General features: G+C 43.4%; 2 protein-coding genes across 7 annotated transcripts in view; one reads left to right on the top strand and one right to left on the bottom strand.

Moving 5' to 3' along the window:
* The window catches only part of Fgd4 (FYVE, RhoGEF and PH domain containing 4), a 227,235-nt gene that overhangs the window by 134,240 nt on the left and 80,197 nt on the right, over nt 1-12,798 (top strand). The gene's annotated exons all lie outside the window — the stretch shown is intronic.
* LOC101711704 (transcription factor BTF3) lies at nt 10,992-11,552 on the bottom strand. Its single transcript, XM_004855015.3, has one exon. The coding sequence runs from the start codon at nt 11,550-11,552 to the stop codon at nt 11,070-11,072; it is 483 nt and encodes a 160-aa protein (XP_004855072.1). The 3' UTR covers nt 10,992-11,069.

The raw sequence follows: 12,798 nt of genomic DNA on the forward strand, positions 1-12,798 counted from the left end.
AAATGGAATCATGTGACAGGAAGTATTTGCTAAAAGTATTTTGTAAAAGTTGAAATGGGTTCATTTTGTTGAGCTATTTTCCCACTGATTCTACAAGGATATAAACTTCCCTGAAGAAAGTCTACACCGCTAACTGAGACGAACTGAATTGTCAAAGTGGCAGTCATGGTAGTTAGCAGGGTGTCTTGTTTGTGGTGTCCCCTCCCTTCCTCTGGCTTCTCAGGGCCAGCACTGTGGGTGGAAGCCCCTGGGTGGGGTCAGGCATGGCCCTGTGCTCCCGGCTGCAGCTGCTCAGCTGGGCTGGCCGGGCTCCAGGTCCTAGTGGTGGCCAAGGAGCTGGTCAGCCTGGTCCCTGCCAGTCCTGCTCCTTCATCCCTCCAGCCCTGGCCAGAAGCTGGACCCCTTTCTCTGCCATTCTTCTGTGAGGTTCAGGGTTCTCCAGGGTTTACCAACATACTCTAAATATGAAGTTCAAGTTTAAAAAAGAAGTGCAGCAAAGGGAAGCATTTTCTTTGTCTCCTCATCAGTGAAGTTCTCTTTCTGCTGAAATAGCTTCTCCTTCTCCTTCTCCTTTCATCTCCAAACAGTCAGGGCTTGCTGGGAGCCCTCCACCGTCTCAGAAGCACTCTCAGCTGGACAGAGGATGGGGGCTTGTGGGGGTGGTCGGTGCTGATAAACTTGCACAAACTGGTGTTCTGCTTTCTGCTTTAAGGGACAGAACTCCACATGGCATGAAACAGTGTGGGCTTTGCAAGTTCCTTTTAAAATTTTTAAGCTGAAGATACAGTCATACAGTACTTCCTGCTCATATTACTTGGGAATTTTATTGCTGTTAAAAAAATAATTTAAAGATACATGTTTAGTGTACATGTTCTTTGTATATCTTATCTTTTTAATAGCTTGAAAAACTTTTTAAAGCTTATGCTTGTAGACAAACCTCTTTCCCATAAAAAATGAAGTAGGATAGCATATGATGGAAGAAGACTCAGGAGGAAGACTGTGCCATTCTTTGGAGGGATGGTCATGTGGTCTTCATCAGGTTACCTTTAGGTTGTAGGATTAAGATTGAAATTTAGATACCAGAGGAGACATTTGAAGTCAAGAGTAGATAGGAGGCTAGTGGAATAATTCAGGGAAAAGCTGAGTTCATTCAATCCAAAAATAAAGAGACCTATCCATACCTTCTCCCTCTCCAACCCCTCTTTTGGTGATCATTTCTGTTTTATAAACAAGGAGCTCATTTTTATTGGCTGTCACGCATCTGTAAAGGTCTCCATCCTGACCAGCCCCCACATCTGGACCTGCCAAAGCTGGTCCTGGTTCTGGCTCTGTGTTTGTTTGGTTGGTGGAAGCAGACAAAAGGAAAGCTTCTCTGAGAGGAATGTGATGTTGGTCGTTCTGCATGGTAGTTATTAAAATATGGCCCAGGGAAAGAGAATTTTGCACTCTTTGAGAATAAATGCAGATCAAATTTTTTAAAATAACTTAAATAAAAAGAGGGTCACCATGGTGCTCTTTTTCATGTCATGTAAGAATTATTACTTCTTATGCTCAGGCCAAAATCCTTTGTCTTCCTTGAATTTTTTTTTCTTACACACATTCAATCTGCACTGCTACTCCTGGTTTAGGGGTGTAGGTTACACTCAGTCCCCTGGGTGATTCCACAGGGTGATTCTTACCTATCCAACAGGAAAACAAGCCTGGTATAGTGCACATCTGCTATCCCAGCACTGAGGGAGGCTCAGGCAGGAAGATTGTTGAGTTCAAGTCCTACTTGGGCAACTTGATAAGACTTGCCTCAAAAAACAAAGGGTTGGGGATGTAGCTCAGAGCTAAGGCCCTGAGCTCAATCCCCAGTACCAGGATGGCAGGGAGAGCATTATCACAGCCCTCCCATGGTCCCCAGGGGGAAAGCGTGTCCAGGATGCAGGCCTTCCTGCCCCAGCCCCAGCTCCTGCTCCTGCTCCTTAGCACACTCCCTGCCAGCTGGACCGCCCCACTGTTTCACTGAGCACTCACACAGGGTCGCACAGTGTGCGGGCCGCTCCCCAATACACTTAGGTCTCAGCCTTCACCATCCTCAGTGTGAAACTCCTGGGCCTCCCCTGGGTAGAATCTCACAGCTACCCTAACCCAGCAGCCATTCCCCAGCTCCGCGTCCCATGTTGCACTTCAGTTCTACACAGAGGCTGTTTTTATTGTTGTTGTGCTGTTCTGTCTCTAGGATCCAGAAAGGTAACTAATACATACGGTGTGGCTCATTAATATGTGTTGAATGAATACATTTCTGATCTTCATATGCCTTTTTTTCTGTTAGGAAATTCAAAGTCAAGTGAGAAGAAATATAAGACAAGGCAACAATTATAAATATTTATAGTGTTCCCCATTTCTTCCCCTCAATCCTCTGTTTAAAGAGTAAACATCCTTGTGGAGGATTTAGCTCAGTGATGCTGCACCTGCCTCGCAAGCCAAGGTCTTGAATTCTATCCCTGGTGGGGGGGGGCGCAGTAAACATCCTTGCTTGCCAGCTCCTTCTCCCCCTTGCTGAGCAGTGTTTGTGGGGAGTTTCTGTGGGGAATTTCTCTCCACCAGAGCCCAAGCTCTTTGCTGCGTATTTAGTAAACTTTGCTAATATAGTACTATGTTTTTTGTGTTTTTCTTCTCCTATTACATTTAACTCATTTCTCTCTTTGAAATACTCCTGCTGGAGGGAGATAGAAAAATCTAAAGGAAGACTAAATAAAAAGTACCAATCTAGAAATACTTCCTCATAATAGTTCATATACAGCTTGATTTGAAGGGTCTAAAATCAATAAATTAAAGTGCAAATTATTTATGTATTTTTATTTTATTGTTTCCAAATTTGTCTGGATAATTGCAAATTCCCCTGCCTTTTAAAATCCATAGCCAACAGTTAAAAATCTATGAGCTGTTATTTGTTATCTAATATATTGTACTTGATATGAATCACAGCATTGTACATTATTGGATCACATGACTTCTTAGTAATATGAATCTACTTTGTCCATAGTAAAAGGAAATGTATAAAGTTTGAAAATGATTAGTGATTTTTTTTTTTTTTTTGGTACCGGGGATGAACTCGGAACCTTGAGCTTTCAAAGCAGATGACAGAACCCCTGAGCTAAATCCCCGGCCCGATTAGTGATTTTTTAAAAAATGCAAGTCCCCATGCAATTATTGAGCTGTTGCAAATACCAGTTTATATGGAATTTCATGTTTTTCTCTTCTTACATTGCCCAGTAAATTTTTTTCTTGATTTATTTCTATCAGAATTGTTAATTTAGAGCATAAAATAGAGATAAAAATATTGAACCCAGAAAATGTTTTCTGAGTTTCGTTTCGTTTTTGTTTGAGACGGGCCCTGCTACATTGCAGGCTGGCCTTGAACCTCCTGAGCTCCAGTGAGCCTCAGGCCTCAGGCTTCTGGGTAGCTGGGAGTATAGGTGGGCACTGGCTCAAGAAGATATTTTCATGCTGGGGAGATGGCTCAGGGGAGAGCACGTCCCTTAGTATGCGTAAGGCCCTCAGCACCACCACCCAGAAAAGAAAAGACTCATTGGAAACCTCTTGAGTCTAAAATTGCTAAATTACTCAGAGTAATGGCAATCAGGAAATGTAACTGTATTCACTAGACTGAATCCTAAAAGAATTTTAATATCCTCACCTTCAATGATGTGTAATCCACCTTCCCATAGACATCTGTGGGTGACAGGTGTCATAGTAGAGCTACAAATACTCCATTTGGAGAACGAAAAGGGAGCTGCAACTGACTGTTTAGTTGGAGAAGATTTCCTCAGGAAAGGTGACATTGGAAAGGTGACATTGGAAAGGTGGTAGTTAATGTGCTGATCACAAGGCGGAGGTCAAGCCCGAGGGAGCCAACCTGCACCGAAACAGACAAACAAGAGCAGGATGGAACCCAGGTGCAGGCTGCGAGTGGACAGCTGAGAAAGCCTAGGTGGATCCTGTCCTACTGTGAAGGGTCCTTCATTGTATGAATACAGTAGTTAAATGTTTTATTTGTAGGAACAAAATCTGCATATTAGAAATTGCGAGTGCAGTCTTACAATTTGGAATTAAAAAATGGTTATCTTTGATGAACTGGCTCATTTTTTCTTCCTAACTTCCTCCTTTACTAAAGGCCAGAAAAATAGGAAGTACTAGATAAGCTACATGCAGTATTTGCCTTTTAAGTTTTGTATAACTGAAACAATCCCTTGCTCTATTAGAAGCTTAACACATGATGCTATTGTGTTTCTGGTCTAGACTCTTAGGGGAAAATTGGGAGGCCTTTTGGGTTGGTTCCACAGCAGGGAGTAAAGAAAGTGAACATCTAACTTTGTAAACTGTTAAATATTAAGTGCTGGTGAAGTGGAATTTACACTGACGTTTGTCTTGAAAGATTATTAAAATAATGAGAAGCTGGTATGGTGGCATGTACAGTGGACCCTTGACTTACAAACTCAGTTTGTTCCAGGGGGCTGGTTGTAACTCAGGTTGGTCGATTGAAGGCTCAGGCTCCTCTACACAGCCTTCAACGTCTCTCTTCTGTGCACAGGCAGATCTTAGTGTCCTTAGACATTGGCCCAGGATTTAACCCTGCACAGGAAAGGATGTTGTAATGTTCCTCTAGAACCCTTAAAGGGTTAAATCTCTATCTGAGAACATCTGGAAGCACAAGTGGCCAGCATTTGGGTTGTAACTCAATACTTTGGCAAGTTAAAACAAAATTCTGATCAAAACCCAAGTTCGTAAGTCAGATGGGTCATAAGTTGAGGGTCCATTGTACATGGTGTCACCAAGCCTTTATAAGAGAGCCATCTAATTCTCTACTTGTGTTTTCAAAAAATCTCTGAGTCTGAGGTCTGCATCTACCTACCTATGACCTGTGCCTGAACAGTGTTAGAACTATAAAAATATGTCTCTAATTTTTAAGGAAATAACTTTCCCACAGTCTCAAAATAAATAATCATGCCAGAATTTGACCTTTAAGCTGCTAATTTTACTAATACACCCTATTTTCTCCTACTAAAAAAAAATGTACTTCTTGGGTAAGTGTGGCCTTGCTTCTTACAGTAGATCTGGCTGGCCCTGAGCTTGTGTGTTGGTGCCTTTGAAGTTGACAGCTTTTGGGTGAAGAACTAGGAGCTTTGCCTGCTTGAGAGGGTTGATTTTACTCCCTATAGCCCTGAGGCTCAATTTGCGATTGAAAAGTGAATGAAAGGTGTAACTCCAAAATAAAGTGCTGGAGGGCCATGGGCCAGGAATCAGGCAGAAGTTCACAGAAAAAGTGTCAGGCTAGGAAGTTTTAGCTGCTGAGAAGTAAATTCAGAGAAATGAAGCTCTTAAAAATTAACCAGAAAAGTCAGCACAAAATTAATGAAAATCAACAAAGTCAGGAAGGCTTTGCTCATGGAAACCAGTTTTCCCTTTTGTCAAGAGGAACAGTAGGCCATTTTTGTTACTTGTTATTGGGGTAATTAAAAACAATTACAATTGGTTTTAAGAGCATCCTTGTCAAAACTTAGGCTGGTTTGATTTTCTTCTCTCTGGATGTGCAGATGAATTTGTTGTGAATAAATGGAAAATAGTTTGGCAGTGGGCAGAAGGGAGAGAAAAGGCCAAGATTTAATTTATAAACCAGAGTCAGCTGTAGCTACTTTTGCCCTTCAAGTTCTTTTCCTTCATCTGTTTTTATTTCATTCACATTTAGGAAGTCAGTAAAAATTTTAATTTATCTCTTTTCCTTTTCTTTTGTTGAGACATTGTCTCAGTATGTGCTCCAGACTGGCCTTGAACTCACCTTCCTCCTGCCTCAACCTCCCAAGTGCTAAGGGTAGTGGTGTATGCACCATGCCCTGCTCAGAAACATCCATTTCAGGGTTGGGCAAGTCTCTCCTTACGTAGCAGAGCCGTCCCTGCTCTCTGTCACAAATTCTTTTTTTTGAGTTATCAAGGCTTCTAACTGGTGACTTTTCATCTAAACCATGGGACTTTTTTTTCAGCTATGCTCTCTTAATAGCCACAGAATACTTCTGACATCAAACTTGTGTGAGTTTCCCTCACACCAGCATCTAGCTCTCCGGACACCAGCCGGGTGTCCCCCAGTCTAATTCCAGTGCTGTCCCTCTGGGGCTCGCCTGTGTGGCCTCATGAGCTGCCCCTCTCCAGACGCTGCCCTGGGCCCCAGGCAGTCCACAGTCCTGACCCGCTGGCCACATGTCCCTTGCTAGAGTGGATCACAGAACTCAGGAAACTATTTTATGGACATTTGCACTTTACTCTTATATATATATATATATATACTGGGGATCGAACTCAGGACCTTGTACTTGCGAGGCAGGTGGCAGCATCACTGAGCTAAATCCCTGGCCCTGCGCTTTACTCTTAGGGATACGATAAAGGAAATACATGAAGCAATGAATGGGGGTGAGTCCAGAAGGTTTGTGAGTGTGGGGTTAGGATGCTCATCCTCTGGGTGTGTGGGAGCCTTCCCCAGCTGGAGAGCTCTCTAAGCGTCGCCACTGCCAGGTGTCATTCCGTAGACATAGCTGATGATGAACTAGACTCAGGTTCCTCATTCTCCCCGCAGGTTACAGAGCCATGGGGCTGGGAGTTCTGGACTCCAGACCAAGGCCTGGAGGACAAGAACCCCGTCTCCTCAAGTCGCAGAGGGGCCCACCAAGGATCGCCTCTGTAAAACAAGCTTCTCTACTGAAGAAATCCCGAGTTTTAAGACTTCTGTCATAGGAACACACAATGCTCCTGTCATCCCCATCACTCAGCAAATCCCAAGAGTTTTAGGAGCTGCTCTTTGTCAGGAACTAGCACAAAGATCGAATACTATATATTATCATTTCATAAATGGGTTCTAAAACCAGCTAATCCTACTTCGGAAGGGTTCATGATTGGTGTATAAATGTTGGCTGTGACTTAAATAAGAGTCACATAGTGCTGTGAGCCTAAATAATTACTGTTAAAATACATCAGTAAGTTTTCAGTTTACCATTTTTAAGTTTTGCAAACTTTTAGCTCAGCTGTTCAAAATCCTAGCATTCCTTTCACACAGCTTCCACTGTAAATGCTAACTTGATCTAAACCTGTTATCACAGCAAGAATGGCTGAACCAGCTGGGATGCTTTATATATGCTGATAGCTACCCTCCCCACCTGAGATTCTGATTTAAGAAATTTGAGGTGCAACCTAAGAACTGCAGTTTCCTTTTTTAAAGTTCCATGGTGATCCTAATGGTAGCCATGGTTGAGAACCACTGACCAGTCCATAAAATTTTAGCCATAGCCAACCCCTTCCAGTTTACCAGTCCACATGCATACAGGTCTCAGCAATGTAATTCTGGCTGGACATATTCAGATGGCAGCTGCTGGCTGACACAAGAGCACACTATGCATGCAGGGCTCGGAGCACTAGGAAACTGAAATGATGTCCTAGAACACTGAAGTGTACAGAAGATGTCCCAGAGTGGTCTGTAGACTGAGATCAGCTGAGCAGTGCTGCTGAGTTCCCCGAAGCCAGAGGTTTTCACCTGCCCAGAGTCACACTGCTAGAGGGGGACAGAACCACAATTAGAAAATTACGACACTAATTTAGAGGTTGTTCCTTTTATTATTTAGTTCAGAATCTCTAAGATTTCTCCATAAAGGGTGAGACAGAAAATACTCTCCATTTCTCAGGCCTTGTTTTCACTGTTGCAGCTGCCCGACTCTACAGTGTGGTAGGAGCACTGTGTGCAGTCGCACCTGCGTGCCTGTGCTGTGTTGCAGTCGAACTTCTCGGACAAAGCTCCGCCCACTGCTTCCGACCTGTGACCCGGAGGTTGCACGCCCTTGATTGAGGGCCATTTTCTCCCTTCTGCTTTGTTCTTGTCGCTTACTGCTCCTGTTACATGGCCCTTTATTGCTTGTTGTCTTCACGCAGATATGTAGCTCCTAACCTTTCCCTGCTACTTCCCATTCTTTTGTAGGGGAAAAGGTGACACATATTCCAGCCAGGAGGAGAAAATGCTTTGAGGTCTATGACAGGATGCAATTACTGAGTATTGGTTACATTCTTGAAGTGAATTAGAAATCATCATTCACTCTGGACAGTCACTATTATCTCAATTTCTGAGAACGCATTCTAAGATTTTATTTAAAAATCTCAAAAGTATTTCTAATATTTGGTTTTGTGATTCACTAAGGGATCTTTAATGATTTCTATGAATATTGTTCATTTCTCAAAACTATTTTAATTCACTTGGATTTACTGTTCCTATAATACTTGTAATGGAGTCTTGGGCAAAACTGAACAAATATTGAGGAGTTCTTATAGCCCCCCCCAAAATACTGGAAATACAGCTCCAAAACATGAACCTATGCCTGGTGCCAAATGTGTTGACTGAAAATGGGACCAATGGGTGTAGGTAAAAGAGCAGTGACCTGGAATCCAAGGCCTGGTGTGACTCCACAGTGGGAGGCCTTCCCTGCCTCAGGATTGAGAACCAAGTGTAGGTCAGAAATGGGAAGCAGAACAGGAAGGGTGTCAGGAGTCTGAGGAACTGCAAAGCCAGTGAGAAAGGTTCAAAGCTGGGGCCAGACCAGGTAGTCTGGCACTCTGTCTTTGTCTATTTACTTATCCTAAATGAAGACTCACTGAGTTCTCCTATCTTGTATATCTTAAACTGGACAGTTACCCTGGCAGGTGGAGCTCTCGGCTGCATATTTTTGGCTCAAATCAAGGCAAGTAGCTGTGATATAACAGAGATGTAATCAATTACTGCTTTGTGACAGCCAGAGCTGAAGTCTGCCCAGAAGGTGCTTACAAACTACATGTAGATTCACTGGATGTCAGCTCAACCACTTGACACTTCAATCATTTTTATAATGGACATAAAAATGCCTGCTTCTCTTTACCTCGTAGGATTCTTGAGAGAAGCACATAAAGCATACTGTATAATGTGCTTTGCACTGTTTGGATCAGAATAAATGACTGTTAGATACCACTACCTTTATTACTAATTATAGTAGTAGGATGAAATCAAGTTCATTGTAGACTGTGTAAATTTTAAACCAAAATGAAACCCCACTATGTGTGGCAATATTTTTGTGACATTAAGGATAAATATTTTTGAGTGTATGCTCCCAAAGAACATGTCTCTGATCAGTTGACCCTACCCAAAGCTATGCAGAACATCACACTTACACAGACTTCTCTTGTGCAGGATTTGAGGGGGGAGGGGGACCCATGGCTCCACCCTCAGCCCTTTTTTATTAAGAGACAGGGTCTCACTGTTTTGCTCTGGTTGGCTTAAGAAAAGGGCACCTTGTGACTTTGCTGCCGGGGAGGATAATCTATTTATTCCACCACCCTGTTGGTGTGTGTGTATTACAAATCTTCAGTAAGAGGCCCAGCTTCTTACCACATGAAGTGTTTTGCCAGATCTGGGGACTTTAGCCCACAGGGAGGTAATATAGCAAGGGAACATGTATCTGTTCCCTACATTCCCTACTTGGAATAAAGTAAAGTGATGTGCTTGTATATTCAGAGGTCTTATGACACTTGTCTGATGAAGTAAAACTGCCTACATTGTTCTACTCCTACATATTACTACTCTCTCTGTTGTTATAATACTTTACATCCTGTGCTTTGAGAAGCATACAGATTTATTTTATAACTGCTTCCAAGAGAGAATAATTTCCTGTGGCGCTTCCCTGTGCTTATTACATTGGTGCCTCCATATCTGCTGGATTGTGGGATCTCACAGGCGAAAGAGGGAGAGGGCTAGAGTGCAGAGGTGGGCCAGGGCCAGAGTGTGGATTCACCTGAGTGCTTAGGCTGAGGGCTGTTCCAGGTCAGCCACCCCTTTGTAGGGACCTTAGGGTCCCCAGCCCAGCCCCAGGGCTGTTTCTGTGGTCAGAGCACAGTGGTGCCAAGTCTAAAAGCCCAAGCAGGTTGGAGTCCAGTTCTCAATTTCAGAGTGGGGTCACCAGGGTGGCCAAGATCATTACCAGGAAGTTGGAGGCAGGAGCGTGGGTGGAAGGTGTGGGAAAGAACGCAGGTGCCAGGCCCGCGGGACACTGACTGTGTGCATGAGGTGAGCAGGCTGCCCGGACAGGTGTTTCTCCCCACTCCTGGCACTGTGTACCCGCAGGAAGATGTGGCACGGACTGGTCACAGACACTGCTGGACAATTCCAGCCAGGGCTGCACCCTCATCGTGCAGTTGTCACAGGCCAGTGGCTATGCTGTGACTTTACAGCGGGGCTCTTAGGGGACTGATCTTAGCCTTGTGGGGTTCTGCAGGAACCCGCACCCTGGGCAGCAAAGGGTAGGGTCCCCCAACAAACTTTTCTCCTTCCTCCAGCATAATTCCTTGACGGGTGTTTGTTGCTGCTATTGACAGCAAGAAGAAAATTAGTCATCCCTTAAGGAAAAATGATGAGAAATGGAAAAAAATGGAAATAAAGTCTTTGTAAATAGGGAAGGGTGGAAGGGGTGAAGGGAGGGCTAAGAATGGGGAAAAAATAAGAACCAAGATGCATCATGTAAAGGTACAATTCCCAATGAGAAATGTAATTGTGTTGTATACCTAAAATGTACCAATAAAAGAATTTAAGAAAAAAAAAATTAGTCATCCTTAAATGAAGAATAAGTGACTTAATCTATGATTACTGAAATCAAAAGTAACAGAAGATAGTGGATGGATCATAGCCTGAGTACTGTTGTCCACAAATGCCCACCCCCCCCGCAGCTGCTCTTAAAGTGGCATTTTATTGTTTGGTGGGGTTTTTTTTACTAGGCAAAGAATTTTATTAATCTTTGTTTCAAACTTTATTCCCAGGCTTCTTCATTAATTGGCTGCAAAGAATGAATTGTATGTTAGCAAAAACTGAAAAGAGCTGCAGTGTCCAAGAGGCTTGGGCTTAAAAATATTAGAGATCTAGATTTTATCAGATCCATAAACAAAAACAATATTAAAAAGCAGCCATAATATAAAATAGCAGCTCCCAGTAACTTCTTCCAAGTTGTATCTTCCTCAGAAGCTGAGTCAATTCAGTTTGCCTCATTCTTAGAAACCTCATCAAAATTCTCCACAAGATCTGGAACTTCACCATCATCCTCTCCAGTAGCGAGTGGTGCTTTTCCATCCACAGATTGTTTGGGCAGAGCTTCAGCCAGCCTCCTTAAACTAGTCAGACTGTCTGCACCGAGCTGGTTCAAGATGCTGGGTAGCATTTCTGTCAGCTGTTTCGTCTCAGCATGGCCTGTCATGGTGAAAGTGTTTGCTGCCAGAGATGCCTGAACTTTTGGGTTGTTGAAGAGGATCACTGTTCCTTGGTTTGTAAACATATTCACCTCTTCAACACCAGAGATATTGTTTACCCCTAACTTCATTAATGAGAACTGAAGTTTTTTATCATCTGCTGTAGCTGTTCTATGAACCACCTTCTTCCTGCGAGCAGTTCCTTTCCCACCAATGCGCACTTGTGCCTGCAATTTGGTGCGTTTTTCCTGGTTCATGATAGTTTCTTTCATGATCTTGTTGGAGCGGTTTTGGCACAGTGCAGGGGACTAGGGCTGGCGCTCGGTGGGTCTTGGGCGGACCAGCTGAGATTAGGCGTACACACACTGGGCCGCCAGATGCCAGCTTGTTTTTGAGGTTTTTTTTTTAAAGTGGCATTTAAAAAAACTACCAAAGGAGGGGCCGGGGATTTAGCTCAGTGGTTCTGCCACCTGCCTTGGAAGCGCAAGGTCCGGAGTTCAATCCACGGTACCATAAAAAACTACCAAAAGGAATAGATCTGAAACCTGACTATGAGATGGAAAAACTGGTGCAGAGGGAGTGTTTGGGGTGGCTGACTGGAGGCGCAGCAGGGCCTGCTGTGTCCTGGGTGGGCTCCTGAACATCACACACCAAGCTTTGCTCTTGGCGTGGTGAAACCCTGCTTCCCTGTCACTTAGCAGGGGCCTAAGGAAGCAGTCTGCTTTCCTCGTTCTCCTCCTCCTCAGTCTTGACTGATTCCTTCTCAGCATACACTCCTCTCTTCACCTCCCTCATCTTGTCCTGGGCTGGGTGTCCCGGTACTTAGGGGTTTCCACGTGTTTCTTCCCCCTTCACCAGAAGTCACTTGTGGGTAAGGATTATGCCTTTCAGAACTTGTCTTTCTGTCCTCGGGAGACAGCTATGTACCAGGTACTTCTAATTAGGGAGGGGAAATGATAGAATAAAATGGAAACTTGCCAGGTTTTGTTACTCTTCTTGCAGGTGATCATTAGATATCCTCAGTGCTTACAGAATAGTTCGTAATTTGGAGGCATAAATATGACTCCTATTAATATTAAATATTAAGCTTTTTTTAAGTGGTCATGGTACTTAATCATCACAAATGAAATGAAAATGGAATTTTAAAAAGAATGGAATCCAGTACACATTGTCAAGACAATAGCATATAGGGCCAGGGATTTAGCTCAGTGGTTCCGCCGCCTGCCTCGCAAAGCAGAAGGTCCCGAGTTTGATCCCCAGTACCAAAAAAAAAAAAGACAATAGCATATAACATTAGGAGCTCACATCTTTTGTAGGAAACTCTAGTTTTTGTCAACTGTCAAGCATCATTTTATCTTTGCTAATACTGTTATCTTTATTAAACAAGAGACTCATGTTTGCACAAGCTCTGTCCACTTGTCAATAGTTCATTATTAATTTGGAAAAGAGTCACGATTTATGTAAAATACCATACTGATCAGTCCAGGAAGCAGCAGAGAAGCTGGCACTGGAGCCCAT

This window comes from Heterocephalus glaber, unplaced genomic scaffold (genome assembly GCF_053883595.1).
Source record: "Heterocephalus glaber isolate CG9 unplaced genomic scaffold, H.glaber_assembly_v1.0 deba00001733, whole genome shotgun sequence".
NCBI classification, from domain to species: Eukaryota; Metazoa; Chordata; class Mammalia; order Rodentia; family Bathyergidae; genus Heterocephalus; species Heterocephalus glaber.